Below are 24,842 nucleotides of genomic sequence, written 5' to 3'. Positions count from 1 at the left end.
CTAGTGATTTCATTGAATGGACTTCATTGAAAGATTTATTTTAGATGTGTAGATCTTCCTCTGTGGTAGTGGTTTGAACGGGGGTGCACCGTGGGACTTAATATGAAAATTTACAGCTGTAGGAAGATGTCCGTAATATGCCCGTTGATTGCCTTGAAACACCGCTTTATTCTCTTTGGGACTAATATTAAGTGGAGGAAGGACTATTTTAAATAGCAGATCTCTAAATTACAATGTTTTTAATTGTGAAAATTGTGATGAAATGCCCATAACATGAAATTTACCAGCTTAACCATGTTTAAGTGCGCATTTCAGTTCAGTAGGGTTAATAAGCACATTTACATTGTTACGCATCCAAACTCCACAACTTTTCATTTTGCAAAATGGAAACTCTGTGCCCATTAAACAACAATTCCTGGTTGCCGCCTTCCCTGTCTCTGGTGGCCATCACTCCACTTTCTCTTTCTGTGAATCTGACTACTCTGGGCACCGTGTGTAAGTGAACTCAAGCAGTGTTTGTCTTTTTGTGACTGGCTTGTTTCACTGAGCATACTGTTGGCGATTCTGACATATACTGTTCAAGCTATGTCAGAAGTTTCTTTTTAAGGCTGATTAATTTTTTTATAACTATATACCATATTTTGTTTATCCATTCATCCATTAGTGAACACTTAGTTTGCTTCCACCTTTTGGCTATTGTGAGTAATGCTGCTGTGAACATGAGTGTGAACTTCTCTCTTCAAGACCCTCCTTTCAGATTTTTAAATCCTTTCAAATTTACTCACAATTGCTGGAACATATGGTCATTATATTTTTAATTTTTTGAAGAACTACTGTACTGCTTACACAGCAGCCACACCGTTTTACATTCCCACCAGCAGTGCACAGCAGTGCCCTTTTATCCATATCCACACCAAAACTTATTTTCTGGTTTGGGTTTTGTTGTTGTTTTTTTTTTAATAGCTATTCTAATTGGTTTGAAGTAGGATCTCATTGTGATTTTGATTTGTATTTCCTTAACAACCCATGGTGGTGAGCATCTTTTCCTGTGCTTATTGGGCTCTTAACTATTATCTTTTTCAGATAGGTGTCTATTCAGGTCCTTTGCCCATTTTTGGATAGGGTGGTTTTTGTTGAGTTTTAGGAGTTCTCTCGGTATCTGGATCTTAATCTCTTATCAGATAGATGATTTGCAAGTATTTTCTCCCATTCTGTGGGTTTCCTTTTTCTCTGTGTTCACTGATGCACAAAAACTTTTAATTTTGATGAAGTTCAACTTCACCATTTTTTGTGCCTTTGGTTTCCTGTCCAAGAAATCACTGCCAAACCCAAAGTCATGAAGCTTTTCCTATGTTTTTTCTAAGAATATTATAGTTTTAGTTCTTATGTTTAGATTTTTGATCCATTTAGTAAATTTTTGATGATGTTAAGGGCACAACCTCATTGTTTAGCATATGGATATCCAGTTTTCCCAGCTCCATTTGTTAAAAAGACTGTCCTTTCCCCATTGTATGGTCTTGGCACCCTTGTTGAAAATAATTTGACTGTGTATGTGAGGATTTATTTCGGGGCTGTTTCATTGGTCTGTATATCTGCTTTTATAACAGTAGCACACTGTTTTGATTACAGTACCTTTGTAGTAAGTTTTGAAATCTTAAGTGTGAGTCCTCCAACTTTGTTGTTCTTCTCGAGATTGTCTTGGCTGTTCTCGGTCCCTTGAGGTTCCACATGAATTTTAGGGTGGATTTTTTTTTCTGCTTCTACAAAAAATATCATTGGGATTTTGATAGAGATGGCATTAAAATTTATAGATTGCTCTGTGTATTATTGATAACATCTCAATGATCTTAGTCTTCCAATCCAGGAACATGGGGTATCTTTCTATTTATTTACATTGTCTTTAATTTCTTCCAGCAGTGTTTTATAGTTTTCATCATACCAGTCTTTCATCTCCTTTGTTAAATCCTAAATTTTTTAATGCTTTTACAAATGGAATTTTTAAATTTCTTTTTTGAATTTCCTTGTTGACATATGGGAATACAACTAACTTTGTGTGTTGATTTTATATTCTGATACTTTGCTGAATTTGGTTATTAGTCCTAACAGGGTTTGTTTCTGTGGAATCCCTAGGCTTTTATACTTGTAAGATTATATCACTGGCAAACATAATTTTACTTCTTTCTTTCCAATTTGATACCTTTTCTTTTTTTTCTTGCCTAATTGCGCTGGCTAGATCTTCCAGTCTTGTGTTGACTAGAATTAGCAAAAACAGGCATCTTTCTCTGTTTCTGATTTTTGAGAAGAAGCTTTTAGTCTTTTGTCACCAAGTAAGATGTTTTTTATATTTTCATATTTCATATGTGGTTTTTATTTTGACATAGTTCCCTTTTATTCCTTGTTTTTTAAAAATTTTTAAAAGATTTTATTTGAGAGAGAGAATGAGAGAGAGAGAGCATGAGAAGGGGAAGGGTCAGAGGGAGAAGCTGACTCCCCGCCAAGCAGGGAGCCCAATATGGGACTCGATCCCAGGACTCCAGGATCATGACTTGAGCTAAAGCCAGTCGCTTAACCAACTGAGCCACCCAGGCACCCCTGTTTCTTGAATTTTTATCTGAGTTCATGAAAGTGTGTTGAGTTTTGTCAAATGCTTTTTCAGCATCAATTGAAATTATATATTTTTTCCCTTTCATTTTGTTAATGTGGTGTATAACATTGATTGGTTTTCATATGTGAAGTCGAATTCTAGGAAAAAATCCTCATAGGTTGTTGTCTATATCCTTTAAATATGCTGCTGAATTCAGTTTGCTGTATTTTATTGAGGATTTTTACATCCATGTTCATAAAGGAAATTTATTGGTCTGTAGTTTTCTTGTAGCATCTGTGTCTTTGGCTTAGGAATCAGGGCAGTGATGGCCTAGAATGCATTAGGGAGTGTTCCCTCCTCCAGTTTTTTGGAAAAGTTTGAGACAGTTGTTTTTTTAATGTTTGGAAGAATTCATTGGTGAAGCCATCAGGACCCAGGCTTTGCTTTTTTTGGGGAGGTGTTTAAATTTTTTTTCCAGTTTTATTAAGATGTAATTGAGATATGTCACTATATAAGTTAAAGGTGTACAGTAATAGTTTGATTTACGTGTATTGTGAAATGATCACAGTGAGTTAAGTTAGCCTTTATTATCTTGTAGAGATGAAACAAAAAGAGCAAAAATAGAAATTTTTTCCTGTGATGAGAATTCTTCACAGCTCCCATACGTTTCACACAGCAGTATACTGAAGTCATCCTGTTGTACTTCCACTCCTAGTACTTACCTTACAACTGGACGTGTATACCATTTGACCACCTTCCTCTAGTACCCTCTCCCTCCACTCTCTGCCTCTGGTAACTACAAATCTGATCTCTTTTTCTGAGTCTGAGTTTTTTTTTTTAATTCCACATATAAGTGAGATCACACCATAATTAGCTTTCTCTTTCTGATGTATTTCACTTAGCATAATACCCTCAGAGTCCATCCATGTTGTCACAGATGGCAAGATTTCCTCATTTTTTTGTGGTTGAATAATATTCTGTTGTATATATTGTATATCTATACACCATTCATCCATCAGTGGATGCTTCCGTTGTTTCTATGTCTTTACTATTGTAAATAATGCTGCTGTGAACATTGGGGTGCAGATAACCTTTTTGAGTTAGCGTTTTTGTTTCCCTTGGATAAATACCTAGAAGTGGGATTGCTGGATCATATGGTAGTTCTGTTTTTAATTTTTTAGGGTCCCCCATTTTCCATAGTGGCTATACTTGTTTACAGTCCCACCAAAGTTAAGTGAGGGTTCCTTTTTCTCTACATCCTCCCCAGCATTTGTTACATCTTTCTGATGATGGCCATGCTAACAGGTGGGAGGTGCTATAGTTCATTGTGGTTTTGATTTGTATTTCCATGATAATTAGGATGTTGAAGATCTTTTCATAAACCTTTTGGCCATTTATCTGTCTTTGGGGAAATGTGTACATGTTTTAAAATTGGATTTATTGGGGGGGGTTTGGTATTGTATATATTCCTTATATATTTTGGATATTAACTTTTTACCAGATACATGGTTTGCAAATATTTTTTCCCCATTCTTTAGGCTCTTTTCACTTTGTTATTTCTTTTGCTCTGCAGAAGCTTTTTAATTTGATAGAGTCCCACTTCTTTTTGTTGTTTGTTCTTTAGGTGTCGTATCTAAAAATTCATTGCCAAGATCCAGGTCATGGAACTTTTTATGGATGTTTTCTTCTAGGAATTTCATGGTTTCAGGTCTTACACTTAAGTCTTTAATCCATTTTGACTTAATTTTGGGGCGAGGTATAAGATAGGGGTAGAGTGCCATTATTTTTCATGTGAATATCCCATTATTCCAGGACCATTTACTGAAGAGACTGTCTTTTCCATTGAGTATTAGTTGACCACATATGCTTGGGGTTATTTCTGGACTTTTATTCTGTTCCATTGATCTGTTTGTTTTTATGTCAGTTCCATACTGTTTTGATTACTGTAGCTCAATAGTGTAACTTGAAATCTGGAAATGTGATGCCTCACTCGTTATTATTGTTTACTAGGATTGCTTCAGCTAGGTGAGGTCTTTGTGGTTTTAGGATGGCTTTTTGCACTTCTGTTAGAAAAAAAAATCCACTAGAATCTTGATAGGGATTGCATTGAATCTATGGATGGCTTTTGGTAGTATTGATACTTTAACAGTTCTTCCAGTCCATGAATGTGGGGTGCCTTTCCATTTATTTTCCATCTTTGATTTCTTAAATCGTTGTCTTAACAGCTTTCAGAGTAGAGATCTTTCCCTTCTGGGTTAAGGTGATTCCCCATTATTTTATTGTTTTTGATGCTATTGTAAACGGGATTGTTTTATTTTTCAGATAATTCATTGTTTATAGAAATGCTACCAATTTTTTTTATATTAATTTTGTATCTTGCAACTTTTATTGCATTTGTTGATTAGATCTAACAGGTTTTTTGGTGGAATCTTTAGGATTTTCTACATTTAAAATTATGTCATCTGCAAATAGAGACAGTTCTACTTCTTCCTTTCCATTTCTGATGCCTTTTATTTCATTTTCTTGTCTGATTGCTCTGGCAAGGAGTTCTTAGTACTCTGTTGAATAGGAGTGGTGAGACTGAGGACCAGAAAAACTTTGAACCTTTCACTATTGAGTATGGTGTTAGCTCTGAGCTTATATACGGCTTTTATTATGTTGAATTATCCTCCTTTTATACCTAATTTGTTAAGATTTTTTATCATGAGCAGATGTTGAATTTTGTTAGATGCCTTTTCTGCATCTATTGACATGATCATAGGATTTTTTTTTTTTTTTTTGGTCTTTCTAGAAATGTGGTATATCACATTGATTTGCAGATGTTGAACCATCCTTTCATCCCAGATCAGGTCATGATCTCAGGCTCCTGGGATGTGCGTGCTGCACTCCCTCCGTCACATCCCAGATCACAACAGATCGTGGTGAATGATTCTTTTAATGTGCTGCTGAATTCAACTTGCTAGTATTGTATTGAGAGTTTCTGCATGTGTATTCATCAGAGATACTGGTCTATAGTTTTCTTTTCTGATACTGTCCTTTACTGGCTTTGGTCGCAGAGTCCGCTAGCCTCCTAAAATGAGTTTGGGAATATTCCTTCCTCTTCATTTTTTGGAAGAGTTTAAGAAGGATTGGCATTAACTCTTTTTGAAATGTTTAGTAAAATTCATCTGTGAAGGCATCTCATCCTGGGCTTTCCTTCATTGGGAGATTTTTGATTACTGATTCAATCTCCTTACTCATAATTACTACTGAAACTTTTTGTTTCTTCCTGATTCCATTTTGGTAGTCTGTATGTTTCTAAGAATTTTTCCATTTCCTCTGGATTATCCAGTTTGTTAGTGTATAGTACTTCATAGTAGTCTCTTGTGATTCTTTATATTTTTGTGGTGTCGGTTATAATGTCTCCTTTTCCATTTATAATTTTGATTTGGGTCCTGTCTTTTTTCCTGCAGTTAGTCTAGCTGAAATTTTGTCAGTTGCATTTGTCTTTTCAAAGAATCAGCTCTTAGTTTAGTTAATCTTTTCTATTGTTTTCCTATTCTGTTTCATTTATTTCTTCTCCAATCTTTATTATTTTCTTCCTTCTTCTAACTTTAGCCTCAGTTTTTTTTGTTTTAATTTTTTCTAGTTTCTTAAAGTGTAGAGTTAAGTTGTTTATTTGGGATCTTCTTAATGCCGGCATTTGTTGTGAACTTCCCTTTTAAAACTATATTCCATAAGTTTTGGTATGTTCTATTTTCATTTGTTTCGGGATACATTTTTATTTCCTGTTTAATTTCTTCTTTGATTCATTGATTATTCAGGAGTGAGATTTTCAGTGACTGATGCAAACTCCTTACTAGTTACCAGATTTTCTATTTCTTTGGGATTCAGTCTTGGTAGATTTTGTTTTTCTAGGAATTTGTTTCTTTATTATTTTAATTTTTTTTTTGAAAATTTTATTTATTCACTTGAGGGAGCGTGCACATGAGCACGAGTTGGGGGAGGGACAGAGAAAGAGGGAGACGGAGGGAGTGGAGCACACACGATCCCAGGAGCCTGAGATCAGGACCTGAGCCAAAGGCAGACTCCAACCAACTGAGCCACCCAGGTGCCCTAGGATTTATCTGTTTCATCTAGATTATCTGATTTTTTTGGTGTACAGTTACTCATAGTACTCTTATAATCCTTTTTATTCCTGTAAAATTGGTAATGTCCCCACTTTTTTTTTTTTTTCTAATTTTGAGTCTTCTCTTTGTTTTCCTTAGTCCACTTAAAGATTTAATTTTGTTGGTCTTTCTAAAGGACCAATTTTTGGTTTCATTGATTTTCCCACTATTTTTATTCTCTATTTTATTTATCTGCCATGGTGTTTATTTTTTCTTCCTTTTGCTAGCTTTGGGTTCAGTTTGTTCTTTTTCTACTTTAAATTGTGAAGTTAGGCTGTTGATGTGAGATCTTTCTTCTGTTTAAATGTAAGGCCTTTATAATTACAAATTTCACTCAAAGCCCTGTTTTTCCTGAGTCCCTTAAGTTTTGGTATGTTGTGGTTTTATTTTCATTCATCTCTTAGTATTGTTTGATTCCCCTTATGATTTTTTTCTTTGATTATTTAAAAGAATTTGTTTAATTTCCACAAATTTGCAAATCTTCCAGTTTTCCTTTCATTGATTTCAAACTTCATCCCATTGTGGTCAAAAAAAGATACTTCGTATGATTCTCTTTTTGTTCAAAAAAATATATAGACTTTTTTAGAGCAGACTTAGGTTAGCAAAATTGAGCCAGAGTTTCAGAGATTTCTTATTTACCCCCTTTACAAAAATCTCCTGAGAGTTAATTTGTGGCCTAGCAGATAATCTATCCTGGAAACTGTCCTGTGTGCACTTGAGAAGAACGTGTATTCTGTGGTTGTCCAGCACAGTGTTCTTTATATATCTGTTCTACCTAGTTGGTTTATTGTGGTGCTCAGGTCCTCTCTTGCTTATCTTTTGTCTGGTCATTTTAACCATTACTAAGAGTGGGGTATCGAAGTCTCTGTTCCTGGAGAATGGTTTATTTTTCCTTCCATTCTGTCAATTATTGCTTTGTGTATTTTGCAGACTTTGTGTAAGAGTACAATTGTGGAAACCAGGAAGTTAACACTGCTCCCTGGCCTACAGACCTCGTTCAGATTTCATCAGCTATCCCACTAGTGTCCTTATTTTGGGACCAGGATCCAATCTAGAATCATAGGTGTATTTAGTCACTGTACCTCCTCCATCTCCATTAATCCAGAACAGTTCCCGAGTCTTTGTTTTTCCTAACCTGGACACTTTTGAAGAGTACTTTTTGATATTTTGCAAATTACCCTTCAATTTGGGTTTATATGCTCCCCTACCTCGTGATTAAAGTCTGTGGTGTTTTGGCAACACTACCACAAGGGCAATGGTGTGTGCTTCTCAGAGCATCACATTAATAGACACATGTTTATATGTTTCATTACCGTGGATCGTGTGGTTAGGGGAGTGTCTGCCTGGTTTCTACATTGTTGTACTATTTCCCCCTTTTTAATTATGGGTGTCCTATAAGGAGATACTTTGAGACTGTGTAGTAAATAATGTTTCTCTTCATAATTTCTCACTGATTTTAGCATCCATTAGAATTCTTGCCTGAAACAATTATTGTCATGTTTACCAAGTGGTGATACTTTGTTACCATTTTTTCTGCAGTTGTTAATTGGAAGTCTACAGGAGAATTTCTCCCTCTCCCCCGTTCATTTAAATTGCTGTGAACTCGTGGATGTTTATGTTAGTCCTTGAGTTATAACCCGTCACTACCATTATTTTGTTGCTCAAATTGTCCCAGGTTTGGCCATTGGAAGCCCCTTCAAGTTTCTTCTATGTCCCTGTGACGTGTCCCCGTTATTTTTGAGTTGCTATTTTTCCTAGGATACCATAGGATGTTCCAGGTTCATCTTTAGATGTTTTCTTTTTTTTCCTATGTGATGTGCATTTTGAATTACTTTTTGCTTTTTTGAGGTATGAAGATACATGGGCTGCACTTCACAGAAGAGCCAAGGAATGTGCAAGTGCTGGGGAGGTAAGGAACCAGCTAATCTTATACTTGTGGGAACAGTATCTGTCTGCAGTGCTAAAGGCTAGTTTCTAAGGAATTACATTTGGGATTACATTAAAATATTTTACAGGATATCTGCAATTAAATTTGCTAGTTGATTATGGAACTCCCTCAATTACATTTTTGTAATTTCTCCAAACTAAGCCTAAGATTAGTTAGGCTTAGAGAGATTATTTTATTTTCAAGTCACAAGTAAATATTTGGCTCATCTAGGTACAGTGCTCTGAATTTGAGTCTGATGCCTAAAATCATTAATTTGCTTAACAAATAAATGTAAACGTTTCAGGGGCCATCCTCAATTCACTCATCTTCTAGCAGTATGTGTACAGTGTATAATGAGTAAAAGTGACTTGTAATTCAAAGTATTTGGTACATGGACTGAAAGCTTTATTAGCCAAGATCAAATACTCTGTGCTTTTGATGTCAATCAAACTTCTTTCTAAAAACACTTCTGTGATTCTGACTTTTAATTAATTTAACCTGACTTTCTTTATCACTACCTAAATTAGTGAAGCTGTAACACTTACATAGAGTAGAGTAATACATGTGATAAAAATTTAGACATTAGTGTTTCTCTTAGAAATTATTGAAAAGAGGGAATATAGGTTTCTGGTAGTAAGGTAAACCAGGTACTTTGAAAAACCCTATAACCATAAAACACTTCAGTGCTGGATAGATTTTTTAAAAATTATTTAACACACTAGGCTCACAAAAATGAAGGGAAATCCTAAAGGGCCAAAAAAAAAAAAAAAAAGCCCACCCCACCCAAAAAAGAAGAAGAAGAAAACAAAAAAAGAACAGGGAACTGAAATCAGAGTTGTTTAAAAAAAAAAACAAAACCTGTGGAACCTGGGGTAAAATACTAAAATAAAAGCTTTCAAGCTCTATGGAGAAAGGAGATTTTGTAGGGAACTGGATCTGAGACTCCTGCACAAAGCTTTTGAATTTTTGAAGTGGCTGCATCCCTCTTGGTGAATGGTGAAGGTAGGCAAGAAAAGCTCCCTGTCTACAAAAAGAGGCAGCATGGAAACCTCTCTGTCTTCATAACAGCTTGGAATAAATACAGCTCCCTTTCTAGATTTCTTACTGTCGCCTTGGCCTCGTTTCAGTGTGGGGGCTCAAATTTATACTTATACAAATTTATACTTCCTGTACGACTGACGAACCACTAAGTTGAAGAATGTAAGGACCAAACGTGACTATGTTCTTTGACACCCAACAGAAACAAACACAAATTCTACACGGATGAAACTCTGTAAACCTAGGTCCCTCCGTATTTCTATAGATTAATTTTCTACAACCCCTCTACAAAAAAATTAGCAAACACAAATTCTATATGGATGAAGCTTTATAAACCTAGGTCCTTCCGTATTTCTACAGATTAATTTTCTACAGCCCCTCTACAAAAAAATTAGCAAACACACAGAGGAATGTATTTTCAAAAGCTTGAGGGGTGCCTGGGTGGCTCAGTGGGTTAAACCTCTGCCTTTGGCTCAGGTTATGATCTCAGGATCTTGGGATCTGGCCCCTCGTAGAGCCCCCTGCTCAGCGGGGAGCCTGCTTCCCCCTCTCTCTCTGCCTGCCTCTCTGCCTACTTGTGATTTCTGTCTGTCAAATAAATGTTTAAAAAGAAAAAAAAAATTTGAGAGGCACCAGACCCAAAGAGTACAATTTAGACCTACAAAGGATGTTAGATATTGCACCATTGGGTGCAGACTATTAAATAGGTAAATGCATAGTCTTTTAAAGCTTTTATAGAGATAAAAAATGGATTAAAAAATGAATAAGGAATAAGATTTTATCAAACATGACTTTAATAAGTCACTGACAGTAAAAACCCCAAGGGTGTGCTTCAACAGCAATTATATACAAATGAAGAAAGACTACAGTGATGTAGAAGGGATTCTGAGATAATTTGTTTTTCATATTTTCCACTTTAACAGAGAATAGTTCTAGAAGATCTTGAGGTTGAACCAAATGAGATGACCAGTGTTAGACTAATTTGGATCTGTAAAGTTAGAGTCTCATATGGGTCAACTTATCTAATAAACATTCTAGAAAGAATGCGGGAAAGACAATATAGGAGAAGATCAATAAACAAAAGACAAATAGAATTACAAGGGGAAAAAAAAAACAGATAAATCCATAATCACAATGGGAAGATTTTAATACATTCCTCTTGAGAGGGGGAAAAAATCATATAAAACAAGTATGGATATAGGAGAATTAAGTAATGTGATTAACAAATTTCACTGGATGGGCAAATGTAGAATACTGTCCCAACAAATATAAAATACAGGTTCCTTAAAGCATATCTGGAACATGTAAAAATTGACCGTGTGCTGAAGCATAAAGCAGTCCTCAGCAAGTTTCACACAAGGGAAGTCCTACAGACTCTTCTCTGATCTCACTGCAGATGAAGCTGAAAGTCAGGAAAACAAGTTTGAAGATTCCATGTGTTTGGAAATAAAAAATATTATGGGGCACCTTGGTGGCTCAGTTGGTTAAGCAACTGCCTTTGGCTCAGGTCATGATCCTGGAGTCCCAGGATTGAGTCCCACATAGGGCTCCCAGCTCCACGGGGAGTCCGCTTCTCCCTCTGACCTCCTCCCCTCTTATGCTTTCTATCTCTCTCAAATAAATAAAATCTTTTAAAAAAAATATTATGACTATGACTATGCATGGCTCAAAGAAGGGAAAGTATTGAAAAATTTACAGTTTACATATGAATTATTGAATGAGCTTATCTGACTTAAGAATTTGGAAAGAGAACAGAATAAACTTCAAAGAAGGAATGAAAGATGATAAAATAAGTAAATGAAATAGAATATAAAAATACAGTGGAAGCTAAACAAAGTGAAAAATTCTTTTTAAGTTTTATTTATTTATTTTTAAGTAATCTCTATTCCTACCATGGGGCTTGAACTCACACCCCAAGATCAAGAGTCACATGCTCGGGGCACCTGGGTGGTTCAGTTGGTTAAGTAACTGGGTACTGGGTACTGGGATCAGGGTACTGGGATCAGGCCCCGTGTCAGGCTCCTTTCTCAGCAGGGAGCCTGCTTCTCCCTCTCCCTCTGCCTGCTACTCCTCCTGCTTATGCGCTCTCTCTCTCTGTCAAATAAATAAAAATTTTTTTTTAAAGTCATATGCTCTACTGATTGAGCCAGCTAGGTGCCCCCAAAGTGGAAAGTTCTTGGAGAGGACTAATACAGTAGGTAAATCTCTGTTCAAAAAACAATTTTAGGATCAATATCTGATCAAGAAACAATTTTAAGAACTGAAGGGAATGTAACTAGTTATCACACAGAGTGAGATTAAGAGTTTACGAACAATTCTGACAAATTCAAAAAGTTAGATGAAATGGCAGAAATCCTAGAAATTTTTACCCAAACCAGTTCTAGAAGCAATTCAAATCCTAAATAATATTGTGGTCACTAAAGAAATTATGTTAGCGTAGTGATTAAAAATTTTTTTCTGCTGAAAAAGCACCAGGTCTGTCTGCAAAATTAGGAGATTCCTATCAAACTTTCAGGGAATCTTCCTTTTCAGTGTTAGACAAACTTTTGCAGCAAATGAAAAAAGAGGAAACTGTGCCCAGCTCATAATGAAACCCAATAAGGGAAGTATGAGAAAGTGACATCAAGTCTAGTCACATTCATGAATATAGATACAAAAGTTAAAAACAAAATAAAGTCATTATCTTTCACCTAACTTCAGTTTCTGAAAATCAGATGTTCTTTTTTTTTTTTAGTTCGGATCATGTGATTTTTTTTTAATTTTATTTTTTATAAACATATAATATATTTTTATCCCCAGGGGTACAGGTCTGTGAATCGCCAGGTTTACACACTTCACAGCACTCACCATAGCACATACCCTCCCCAATGTCCATAATCCCCCCCCCACCCCCCCCCCCCCCATTAACCCTCAGTTTGTTTTGTGAGATTAAGAGTCACTTATGGTTTGTCTCCCTCCCAATCCCATCTTGTTTCATTTAATCTTCTCCTACCCCCTTAACCCACAGATGTTCTATGCAAAAACTCTAGCTCGGACCCTGTTTCCCATGTTCTAAATTGTAGAAGTTACAGCGTGTTCTGTGTCAACCCCAAACCCTCAACCAACTTGCCTAAATATATGTAAAACCAGCAAAATGTCTACACATGGGTGTAGTGCTCGAGGCCTAGTTTTCTGATTACCAAACCTTTCACATGCCTGTTTGTAAACAGTTGCTTTTGTGTGGTAATGAGATCCCTCAACACTAGCAGCCCAGGAAGGCCTGCATCTCCTTCATGGCTGTGCTCCTCGTACAGTCCTGTGATTGTGATATGCTAACGATGGTATTTGATTTATAATTTGGGAATCTTCTTGCACATTGTCTTAAAATGTGTATCAAGCTTAAATATAAAGTCTTCCTAGGTAAATATTAGCTAGAACTTTGTACTGTTTATGTGTATGTCCTGTGAGTATTGGATGATAGACAGAAGGCATTCTATCGGGGACACCTTTGGCAGTGTGTGATTGTGTTGGCAAACCAAAGCCAGCAGTGCATAAAAAGCAAAATACTATACACCAGGTTTATTCCAGGATTGAAAGGTTGACATTAGAGTGTTTTTCTTTTTTTTCTTTTTTTTTTTTTTTTTTAAAGTGAGAGAGAAAGTAGGGGAGCAGGGAGGGGCAGAGAGAATCTTAGGCTCCATGCCCAGCATAGAGCCTGACTCAGGGCTCAATCTCATGACCCTAAGATCATGACCTGAGCCCACATCAGGAGTCAGATACTTAACTGACTGAGCCACCCAGGCACCCTGACCTTAGAGGTCTTTTACATGTAATTGACCATGTTAACATATTAGAGGAGAAAAATACACGATGCAGAAAATACAACGGATCAGTTGTACAATATACAATCAAAGGAAGAAATTCAATAAAATTAAGCACCTCTTTAGAGTAAAATGATTTAGCCGGTTTTTGTAGAACATCATTGTCCTGAAATCTGCCCAAACCTGCAGTATTTGACTTGTAGCACATTTCAACCATCTTGCTGAATCCTCTTTTCTTTTCTTTTTTTTAAAAAGATTTTATTTATTAGGGTGGGGGGAGCATGAGCTGGGGGGAAGGGCAGAGGGAGAGGGAGAAGCAGATTCTGAGCTGAGCATGGAGCCCCATGTGGGGCTCAGTCCCAGGATCCCGGGATCATGACCTGAACCAAAGGCCGCCGTTTAACCAACTGAGTCACTCAGGAACTCCAAAATCCTCTTTTCTAATAATTTGTATTTGGGTGTGGGAATTCTTTTGTGTAGATGGTAGGTTTAGTTTCTTCCTTCCTAATGTGCGTAACTTCCATGTCTTCATGGTTTTGTTTGTTTGTTTTTTACACTGGTTAGAACCTCCAGTATAATGTTGAGTAAGAGTAGATGAAGACCTTTATTCACATTTTGGCTCCATCAGAGTTGAATGTGAAAGGGAAATTATTTCTTTTGGGAAACAATGGAAGACCCTTAAGACCTCCAGGTAGAGAAAGATTCCTTAAGGAAGACATAAAAAACACCAATCAAAAATACTAGTAATTTTTATCAAGGCTTCTACTCCTTAAACAACACCATGAAAAAGTTAAGCAATTCATAAAACACAGGACACAAGTATTCAGAAAATATGATCAGCATATACAAACCAATAAAAAGAGGGCAATATGGGGCGCCTGGGTGGCTCAGTGGGTTGAGCCTCTGCCTTCGGCTTGGGTCATGTTCTCAGGGTCCTGGGATCGAGCCCCGCATCGGGCTCCCTGCTCAGTGGGGAGCCTGCTTCCCCCTCTCTCTCTGCCTGACTCTCTGCCTACTTGTGAACTCTGTCAAATAAAATAAAAATCTTAAAAAAAAAAAAAAAAAAAAAGGCAATAACCCAATATAGAAGTGAGCGAGGGCCCCTGGGTGGCTCAGTGGGTTAAAGCCTCTGCCTTCAGCTCAGGTCATGATCCCAGGAACCTGGGATCGAGGCCCACATCGGGCTCTCTGCTCAGCGGGGATCCTGCTTCCTCCTCTCTCTCTGCCTGCCTCTTGCCTACTTGTGATCTCTGTCAAATGAATAAATAAAATCTTTAAAAAAAAAAAAAGGGGGGGGGGCGCCTGGGTGGCTCAGTGGGTTAAGCCTCTGTCTTCAGCTCAGGTCATGGTCTCAGGGTCCTGGAATCGAGCCCCGCATTGGGCTCTCTGCACAGCAGGGAGCCTGCTTCCTCCTCTCTCTCTGCCTGCCTCTCTGCCTACTTGTGATCTCTGTCTGTCAAATAAATAAATAAAATCTTTAAAAAAAAAAAAAAAAGCGAAAGATAGGATCAGGCATTTTACAGAAGAAAAAATACGAGTGGCCAATAAAAATAAACATGAAGATGTGTTTCAAGGTGATTAGTAATCAAAGAAATACATATTGAAACCACAGGTTTATACTCATTAAGTTATCAGAAATTGAAGCCTTGAGTCTCTGTGCCGATGGTCATTATTTGCAGAGGACAGTTTTGGTTTCTTCCCTGGGAAGAAACATGATGAGCAACTAGAACTGGGGAATGTGAGTCCATGCTAGGATTGTATTAGAAAACAAACATCGGCAGGGGCTCCAGGGGGGCTCAGTCATTGAGCAACTGCCTTCAGCTTGGGGCATGATCCCAGGGTCCTGGGATCCAGCCTTGCATTGGGCTCTCTGCTCTGTGAGGAGTCTGCTTCTCCCTTTCCTTTGCTGCACCCCCCCACCACTTGTGTTCTGTCTCCATCAAATAAATAAAATTTTTAAAAAATTAAAAAAAACAAAAAACAAAAAACAAACCTTGACGTTAAGTAGGAGTTGACGTTGGAAGGTACCTCTCCAACAGCAGTTCTGTACCTAGGGGGAGATCCCCAGAGCATTTTCATCTCACACTTTCCCCTAATAGTACTGGTGTGGCACATACTTCCTCTGATAATGTTGCCATGGTCTTTATTACACAGTAAGCAGATGAGGCTACTTGAAGTCAGGTAGCTAGTCTGGGGTGGTCTGATGACCCCAAGGCCCACTGAGCCACTCTGAGATGAAACGAATACCTTGGATGCATCTGTAAGTCATTGGTGAAACTTGACTACGTGCACCAGGAGATTTGTACCAGAATGTTTGAGCAGGTTTTTTGAAACTTTAGACTATCTACAGAATAAAGTACAGTGTCCTTCGTAAAATCAAATACTGTACAATGGTGAAAATTAGCGAACAACTGCATCTATGTGAATCAGCATGGAGGAGTCCCACTGTGCTTAGTGAAGACTATATCTTGTAGGGGAGATTTAAGAAATAATTCTTTTGATTGTAAGAAGTACTTTATATTAAATATGTAGGAGAAAGAATTTCCTGTAAGGTACATTGTTGAATGTATGCTATTTGGTAATGTTAAATTTATTCATAGACTTGTTTTGAGATCCCCATCTGATCAAAAGTGCCTCCTGTTCCTTTCCAGAAATACAGTACTCAGCTTTAAAAATGAAAATTTTGGGGCGCCTGGGTGGCTCAGTGGGTTGGGCCGCTGCCTTCGGCTCAGGTCATGATCTCAGGGTCCTGGGATCGAGTCCCGCATCGGGCTCTCTGCTCAGCAGGGAGCCTGCTTCCCTTCCTCTCTCTGCCTGCCTCTCTGCCTATTTGTGATCTCTCTCTGTCAAATAAATAAATAAAAATATTTTTAAAAAAATGAAAATTTTGGGGTGTCTGGGTGGCATAGCCAGTTAAGTATCCAACTCTTGGTCAGCTCAGGTTGTGATCTCAGGGTCCTGGGGTTGCTGCCCTTCATATCAAGCCCTGTGCTGGGCTCCACACTCAGCATGGAATCTGGTTAAGACTCTTTCCCTCTCCCTCTACCCATAGCATGCATGTGCTGGCTCGTGCTCTCTCTCTCCCTCCCCCCTGCATGTGTGTGTATAAATCTTTTACAAAGAAAATTTTTTGTTTGAATTCAAGTATTGTTAGTTTCAGAGGTAGAATTCAGTGATTCATCACTTATATATAACACCCAGTGCTCATTACATCATGTGCCCTCCTTAATGCCCGTCACACAGTTACCCCGTCCTCCCCCCACCCCGGCCCCTCCAGCAACCCCCAGTTTGTTCCCATGATTAAGAGTCTCTTACAGTTTAAAAAAAAAAAAAGTCTCTTATGGTTTGCCTCACTTTCTGATTTCATCTTGTTTTATTTTTTCTTCCCTTCCCCATGCTCCTCTATTTTGTTTCTTAAATTCCACATATGAGTGAGATCATATGATAATTGTCTTTCTCTGATTGACTTATTTCACTTAGCATAACACCCTCTAGTTCCATCCACATCGTTAAAAATGGCAAGATTTCATTTTTTGCTGGCTGAGTAATCTTCCACTGTATATGTATATATACCTCATGTTTATCCACTCATCTGTTGATGGACATCTGAGCTCTTTCCATAGTTTGGCTATTGTGGAGATTGCTGCTATAAACATTGGGGTGCTGGTGTCCCTTTGGGTCACTACATTTGTATCTTTGGGCTAAATACCTAGTAGTGCAATTGCTAGGTCATAAGGTAGCTCTATTTTTAACTTTTTGAGGAACCTCCATGCTGTTTTCTAGAGTGGCTGACCAGCTTGCATTCCCACCAACAGTGTAAGCAGGTTCCCTTTTCTCTGCATCCTTGCCAACATCTGTCGTTTCCTGACTTGTTAATTTTAGCCATTCTGACTAGTGTGAGGTCGTATCTCATTGTGGTTTTGATTTGTATTTCCTTGACGCTCAGTGATGTTGAACATTTTTTCATGTGTCTATTGGCCATTTGTATGTCTTCTTTGGAGAAATGTCTGTTCATGTCCTCTGCCCATTTCTTGATTGGATTATTTGTTCTTTGGGTATTGGATTTGGTAAGTTCCTTATAGATTTTGGATACTAGCCCTTAATCTGATAAGACATTTCCAAGTATCTGCTCCCGATCTGTACGTTGTCTTTCGGTTTTGTTGACTGTTACCTTCGCAGTGCAAAAAGCTTTTTGTCTTGATGAAGTCCCAATAGTTCATTTTTGCCTTTGTTTTTCTTGCCTTTGGCGATGTGTCTAGCAAGAAATTACTGAGGCCGAGGTCACAGTCACACAAAATCTCTAGGGTTTTGATAGATTCTGGTCTCACACTGAGGTCTTTCATCCATTTGGAGTCTATTTTTGTGTGTGGTATAAGAAAATGGTCCAGTTTCATTTTTCGACATGTGGCTGTCCAATTTTCCCAACACCATTTATGGAAGAGACTGTCTTTTTTCCACTGGACATTTTTTCCTGCTTTGTTGACCATAGAGTTGAGGGTCCATTTCTGAGCTCTCTATTCTGTTCCATTGATCTGTGTGTCTGTTTTTGTGCCAGTACCATACGGTCTTGATGGTTACAGCTTTGTAATAGAGCTAGAAGTCTGGAATTGTGATGCCGCCAGCTTTGGTTTTCTTTTTCAACATTCCTTTGGCTATTCAGGATCTTTTCTGGTTCCGTACAAATTTTAGGATATTTCTTCCAGCCCTGTGAAGAATGTTGATGGTATTTTGATAGGGATTGCACTGAATGTATAGATTGCTCTAGGTAGCATAGGCATTTTAACAGTATTTGTTCTTCCAATCCATGAACATGGAACATTTTCCCATTTCTTTGTATCTTCCTCAATTTCTTTCATGAGTACTTTATAGTTTTCTGAGTACAGATCCTTTGCCTCTTTGGTTAGATTTATGCGTAGGTGTCATGTGGTTTTTGGTGCAATTGTGAATGGAATCGATTCCTTAATTTCTTTCTTATTGTTAGTGTTTAGAAATGCAGCTGATTTCTGTGCATTGATTTTATATTCTGCCACTTTGCTGATTTCCTCTATGAGTTGTGGAAATTTTGGGTGAAATCTTTTGGGTTTTCCACATAAGAGTGTCATATCATCTGCGAAGAGTGAGAGTTTGATGTCTTCTTTGCCAGTTTGGATGCCTTTCATTTCTTTTTGTTGTCTGATTGCTAAGGCTAAGACTTATAGTACTATGTTGAACAACAGTGGTTATAGTGGACATCCCTGTCGTGTTCCTGACCTTAGTGGGAAAAGCTTTGTTTTTTCCCCATTGAAAATGATATTTGCTATCGGCTTTTCATATATGGCTTTTATGATATTGAGGTATGTTCCCTCTATCCCTATACTGTTTTAATCAAGAAAGGATGCTATACTTTGTCAAATGCTTTTTCTGTGTCTGTTGAGAGGATCATATGGGTCTTATCCTTTCTTTTATTAATGTATTGTATCACATTGATTTGCTGATGTTGAACCAACCTTGCAGCCCAGGATTAAATCCCATTTGGTTGTGGTGAATAATCTTTTTAATGCACTGTTGGATCCTATTGGGTAGCATGTTGGTGAGAATTTTGTTGAGAATTTTGACATCCATGTTCAGTAGGGATATTGGTCTGTAGTTGTCTTTTTGGTGGGATCTTTATCTGGTTTTGGGATCAAGGTAATACTTGCCTCATAAAATGAGTTTAGAAGTTTTCCTTCCATTTCTGTTTTTTGAAACACATATTCTTCTTCTTCAAATGTTTGGTAGAATTCCCCTGGGAAGCCATCTGGCCCTAGGCTCTTGTTTGTTGGGAGATTTTTGATTACTGCTTCAATTTCTTTGCTGGTTATGGGTCTGCTCAGGTTTTCTATTTCTTTCTGTTTCGGGTTTGGTAGTTTATATGTTATTAGGAATGCGTCCATTTCTTCCAGATTCTCATAAATGAATCTTTAAAAAAAGACAATTTATTTTAAAGCCTGATGTATTTTTTTTAATTTTTTTAAATTTTTTTAAATTTCTTTTCAGTGTTCTAGAATTCATTCTTTATGCACCACACCCAGTGCTCCATGCAATACGTGCCCTCCATAATACCCACCACCAGGCTCCCCCAACCTCCAAAACCCTCAGTTTGTTTCTCAGAGTCCACAGGCCTTCTGATGTATTGCTGAGACATACGTAAGTTTTTAAAATGTATATCTTTGATACGCATAGTGTTAAACCTATGATGAGTTATATTTTGTCAGATTGTGCTCATGTGAAAGGCCAAACAACCTGCCGGGGCAAATATACTTAAGAACTAGTCATTCTTTTTTGACAAGTTATTTTATACTCATTTCCTTTAAAGCTTTTTCTTACTATATAGTCTTAAAATTCAGACAGTATCTTGTAAAATAAACATTTGTAGTTAATAGTAATACTTTTTTTTTTTTTTAACAAGTTCTTTGACTTTTTTTCCTAGCAATATTATAATGAAGAATAATGTTAGGGGTTAGACTCTGAGGGCAGTTTTTAAAAACTAGACTTCCAGTGCATTATTTGCTTCTAATTCCTATTGCTGTGAAGTATTTGCTTGCCTTCATGTTGAACTCCTAAGGTTCATGGTTGAACAGTTTGAAGTGTACGCTGGTTAAATGAGACATGCTTCACTGTCTGGTCCAGTGTGTCTCTCCTCTGGCTGCGGCAGAAAGTTCACTGAACTGGGTGATGGAAATCCTACTTTCTGCACTAGTCTATTTGACCTTGGGCTCCTAACTTGGTTTCTCTGTTGTTAGTTTCCCCGTCTATATAATGGCGTAACACTACCTACCTTGCTTACCATACGAAGTTGTTTAGAAATCACATGAAATTGTGTACCCTAAAACACTGAGCTGTTGAGTTTGGTATTCTCCTTTTCATGCTCCTGCTTCAGTGTCCATGGGAAGGAATTTTGGAATGAAGCACGGTGGGTTTGCTTTAATTGTTTGAGTTTGATTTCCTGGTGTTTGATCTGGCTTTATTCAGAATTGTTTATTTAGAGGTGGAAAAACTGGCCTTCTGGTGATAGATCATTTCTTATCATTAAGTAGAGTTGAAGTATGGTTTTTTAGAATGTTTTCTTCTGCTAGCTTCTCACTTCTTCCTTGCCTACACCCCTGTAGCGCAATCTCTAGAATACTGAGTGAGGGCCTGGACTTGAGTGTCAAATTCCATGGGATTGATCTCAGTCCACGGAGGCCCTGAAAAGAGACATAGCTTCATTACACCTTAGGACCTTTATCTGTAAAATGGAGGTGCTAGAAGTGCTTAGTTTATAAGGTTGCTGTGTGGTTTAAATGAGAAAATATATGTAAATTGCTTAGCATAGGACTGGGCCCATAGAAAATGCTCAGTGTTTTTAGTATTATTGCATAATCATTGATAATGATTTTGAGAATCCATTCAGTGTCTCATTCTTTTAAATAAAAATGGTATTTTAGTGTATTCTTATATTTTTTCTGTATATGCTGCTTCTATCCTGTATTGAGAATGTAATTTTCAATTTTGTGGAAGCTGTGAACTAGATTGTAGTTGTTTTAATATTTATGTTGCACTTTCAGTAAGAAGTGGTTAATATAAAAAAATTGTTCTCGATTTTTCAAAGTAACCTAATTAACCAGGGTAATTAAGATTTCACAGACTTTATTAAAAAAAAATACACCATGTACCAGGAAAAATATATTTAGCCTTAAATCAGCCCTGTGATCCAGGAATTTTTTTTTTTTTTTTTTTTTTTAGAGTTTAAAAAGTGAAGCTAATTTGAGAGACCTGCTGTGAGGATTTAAGCCCCCAGGGGGCAGGATTTTTTTTTTTTTTTAAGATTTTATTTATTTGACAGAGATCACAAGTAGGCAGAGAGGCAGGCAGAGAGAGAGAGGAGGAAGCAGGCTCCCCGCTGAGCAGAGAGCCCGATGTGGGGCTCGATCCCAGGACCCTGGGATCATGACGGGAGCCGAAGGTAGAGGCTTAACCCGCTGAGCCACCCAGGCGCCCCTGTTTTGTTCACTGTTACATCTCCGTAGCCTGAACAGTGCCTGGCAAACAGGGAGCGGTCAGTACAAGTTGAATTTTAGGGACACAGATCCTCATGTCAGGCCTTAGTTTCCTTATCACTGCACAGCCAGATAGGGTAGCATCGCTCAGCATTTCTTCAACTACTCTTAGCCATCTTTATAAAAGTGGTTGGCAATACACATTTTTAAATATATGAAATTAATGAGCTGTGCCACCTGGGTAAAGCTTGGTGTCACCTCTCCAGCTCAGCGGAGGCTTGTCCTGGAGAGATGACGTGGTCTTCTCTCCAGTATGGGCCAGAAAGCAATGGGGAGGTGTGTGAGCCAGGGGACACAGTAAGGAAACCAGGCAGCTTTTAACACCTCTGTCGGAGCTTAGTTCTTTTGTTGCCATGTGGGAATTTCTAGAATATTAAAATGTAGAAACTGAAGCCATCTAGCACTACGTACAAGTAACTTTGCCCTTGATTTTGATATTTTTATTTCTCCAAAGTAATTTGTTACCTTAGTGGGATATAGTAAGAATTAGTGTTCAGGGGCGCCTGGGTGACTCGGTAAGTTAAGCATCTGACTCTTGATTTCAGCTCAGGTCATGATCTCCGGGTCCTGGGATCAAGTCCAGCATGGGGCTCTGCGTTCAGCGGAGAGTCTGCTTGACCTCTGCCCTTCCTCCCTAAGCTCGTGTCTGCATAGGTGCACATGCGCACATGCTCTCTCTCTCTCAAATTTTTTTTTTTAAAAGTCTTTTTAAAAAATTTGTTGTATTCATGTTCTCACTTGAGAAATCTTAATCTCGGGATGAGTAGATTGCCTTTCTATTTTTTTTTTTTTAACTGTATTGTGAACTCTGACTTAGATAAAATTCAAATGCATTTCCTTCTGTTATATAAGGAATTTTGCAGTCTTTGTATTTACTGCTGTGGTTATCTTTCACAATTCTTGCTTATCGTTGGTGGTGTTTTCAAAAGATGACCTCTCCCTGCTCCTTCTAAATCTTATTCTAAGTTCTTTCCCTCCCATTATAAGACCAAAACAGAATTGTCTGGGAGAAACTCCCGATTGCCATTTTCTGTATAGTCTTCAGTAAAAGAGGTTAGCATTCTTTCAGGCCCGTCTAGTATGTCACAGTCTAGTATGTCACAGCCGTGCTATCAGGAGCTTTACGTCTGAATTCCTTCTCTGTTAACAGTGCTTTCCCCCATTTTTTCTGGAATCGGTCAGTTGCCTTAATTCCTTCACATACAAGTAGTGTTTACGTTACTTTTTGCAGTGTGTTGCTGTTTAAATATAAATTCAATTGTATATATTCTAAATGGATTCAGTAACTTTTCTGTTCATAAAAGCCCTTTTGTAAAGCAAATAATTATCCGATAATTGTGGTTTGGGTTGTCGTGTTTTCTTTTTGGTTGTTAGTGTTGGGTTTTTTATTTATTTTTTCTAGATTTGGATTTTCAAATACATAGTTTCCTTAAAAACAGGGTATACTTAGTGATTTCTAAGGTCAGTTCTGGACTTTTTCTTCTCTGGGTTATGATGCAGTGAGACAAGCAGTAATTTGAGGTTTTCTGCACTGAATGTGAAGCTGGTGCTTTTCTAAGAAAGAAAACAAGTCCAGTTTTCTCGGGAGGCGGGAGGATCCTGTTGTGGATACTCAGTGGAGGGGTTTTAAAGAAAACATTGAGTAACCCTCATTCTGCTGTCATTTCCTGGTGCCTGAAATCTACTTTGACTTTGTCCTTGCTCGTCTGTGTTGCAGCTGGTGGACAGCGAGGTGGTTATGCTCTCAGCGCACTGGGAGAAGAAGAGGGCGAGCCTGGTCCAGTTACAGGAGCAGCTCCAGCAGCTTCCCGGCTTAGTAGCGGATTTGGAATCCATGACAGCAAGTCTGAGTGAGTTTCATGTTTGTATCATGTCCATCACTTTTAGAAAGGGGAATAATTTGGACAGAAATGGGAAGAAATTCAAAGCCCTCTAAGAATACATTAAATTCTTAGTTAATATGATTTTTTGGAAAAGAGTGACTTCTAACTATAACTTGTAACTGTAACTTATAATTTCATGTCTGATTAACAGAGGATTGGACAGGAAATAGTTTGAAAGTATAGAAATTATTTCGAAAATAAATCACTAACCTTTTCTGCCTTTGTTCAGCTCAGGATGCACAATTATAATTTTTTGATTCTTAGAGTGACTCGGGTGTGTGTGTGTGACATTGTATCTCAGTGTAAAAGGATAAATATACGGGGCACCTGGGTGGCTCGGGTGGTTCAGTGTCTGACTCTTGATCTCAGCTCAGGTCTTGATCTCAGGGTCATGAGTTTGAGCCCCGCATTGGGCCCCGCGTTGGGTGTGCAGCCTACTTTAAAAAAAAAAAAAAGTACAAATACATAAAATAAAAGGGGTTATAGTGACTTTGTTCTGGTTGTAGAATGTACTCTGGAAGTTATTGCTTTAAAAATGAGGTCTGCTTAGAGCTTCGTGTCTTGAAATGTGTTTTTTTTTTTTTTTCCCTCAAACACTTGAGAGATGAAACAAACCCAGGCAAATGAGGGTGCCTGTTTGGCTCAATTTATACCTGATGAGGTTCATATTGTTTTGTTTTCATTGGAATGAATTTTGCTGATATTCTTCATTTCTTGGGTTTATAGTCAAAAAATTCCCTTTTATGTTTGATAGCGCCACATGATGGGATAATAATGTGGCTCACTTTTCTGACCGAGCTTAAGATCTTAGTGAAGTATAAGAGGTAGGAGTATCTATGCAGGAAATAAACTTCCCAAGCTAATAACCTGATTCAGTCTTATAGGTAAGAAGGTACAGATATCCTGTCATCTCTGCGAGGTGCTCTACAAACATGATCTGTAATCCTCACATGAACCCTTTAAAAGTAGCTATTACTATCCTACTTTATAGCTAAGGAAAGTAAGTCTCAGAGAGACCATGAGTTGCTCAGGGTGGCACAGTTAATAAGTTGTGGTTCCAGGATCCCAGTCACAGAGATGATGTCCTTAGTGGGGGATGAGACAGGATGGCAACTGTCACCCTCATCAACTATATGCTCTTTTTTTTTTTTTTAAGATTTATTATTTATTTGAGAGAGAGAGAGCGAGTGGGAAGGGTAGAGGAAGAGGGAGAGAGAATCTTGAGTTGAAGGCAGATCCCAGTGTGGGACCTGAGATCACCACCAGAGCCAAAACCAAGAATCAAGACACGTCGTAACAGACTCTGCCCCCGGGCACCCCCCATGAACTGTATTCTGAAAGCCCTGGCTGTTACAGGCATCACCTGGAGCCCATGTTTTGTTGTTTCTGGAGACAGGGCATGAAA

The 24,842-nt window shown here is 37.9% G+C and overlaps 1 protein-coding gene across 1 annotated transcript in view; it reads left to right on the top strand.

Moving 5' to 3' along the window:
• Nucleotides 1–24,842, top strand: part of LOC111156654 (dystrobrevin binding protein 1) — a 125,092-nt gene that overhangs the window by 13,798 nt on the left and 86,452 nt on the right. The window contains exons 4-5 of the mRNA XM_022517674.1: nt 8,581–8,641; nt 23,272–23,404. Of these exons, the coding sequence (XP_022373382.1) occupies nt 8,581–8,641; nt 23,272–23,404 (194 nt within the window). The remainder of the gene's footprint in view (nt 1–8,580; nt 8,642–23,271; nt 23,405–24,842) is intronic.

The sequence above is a fragment of the Enhydra lutris genome, unplaced genomic scaffold (assembly GCF_002288905.1).
Source record: "Enhydra lutris kenyoni isolate GAN:26980312 unplaced genomic scaffold, ASM228890v2 scaffoldscaffold48, whole genome shotgun sequence".
NCBI classification, from domain to species: Eukaryota; Metazoa; Chordata; class Mammalia; order Carnivora; family Mustelidae; genus Enhydra; species Enhydra lutris.
The sequence above is the reverse complement of the archived record's forward strand: the minus strand, read 5'-3'. Positions and strand labels throughout refer to the sequence as shown.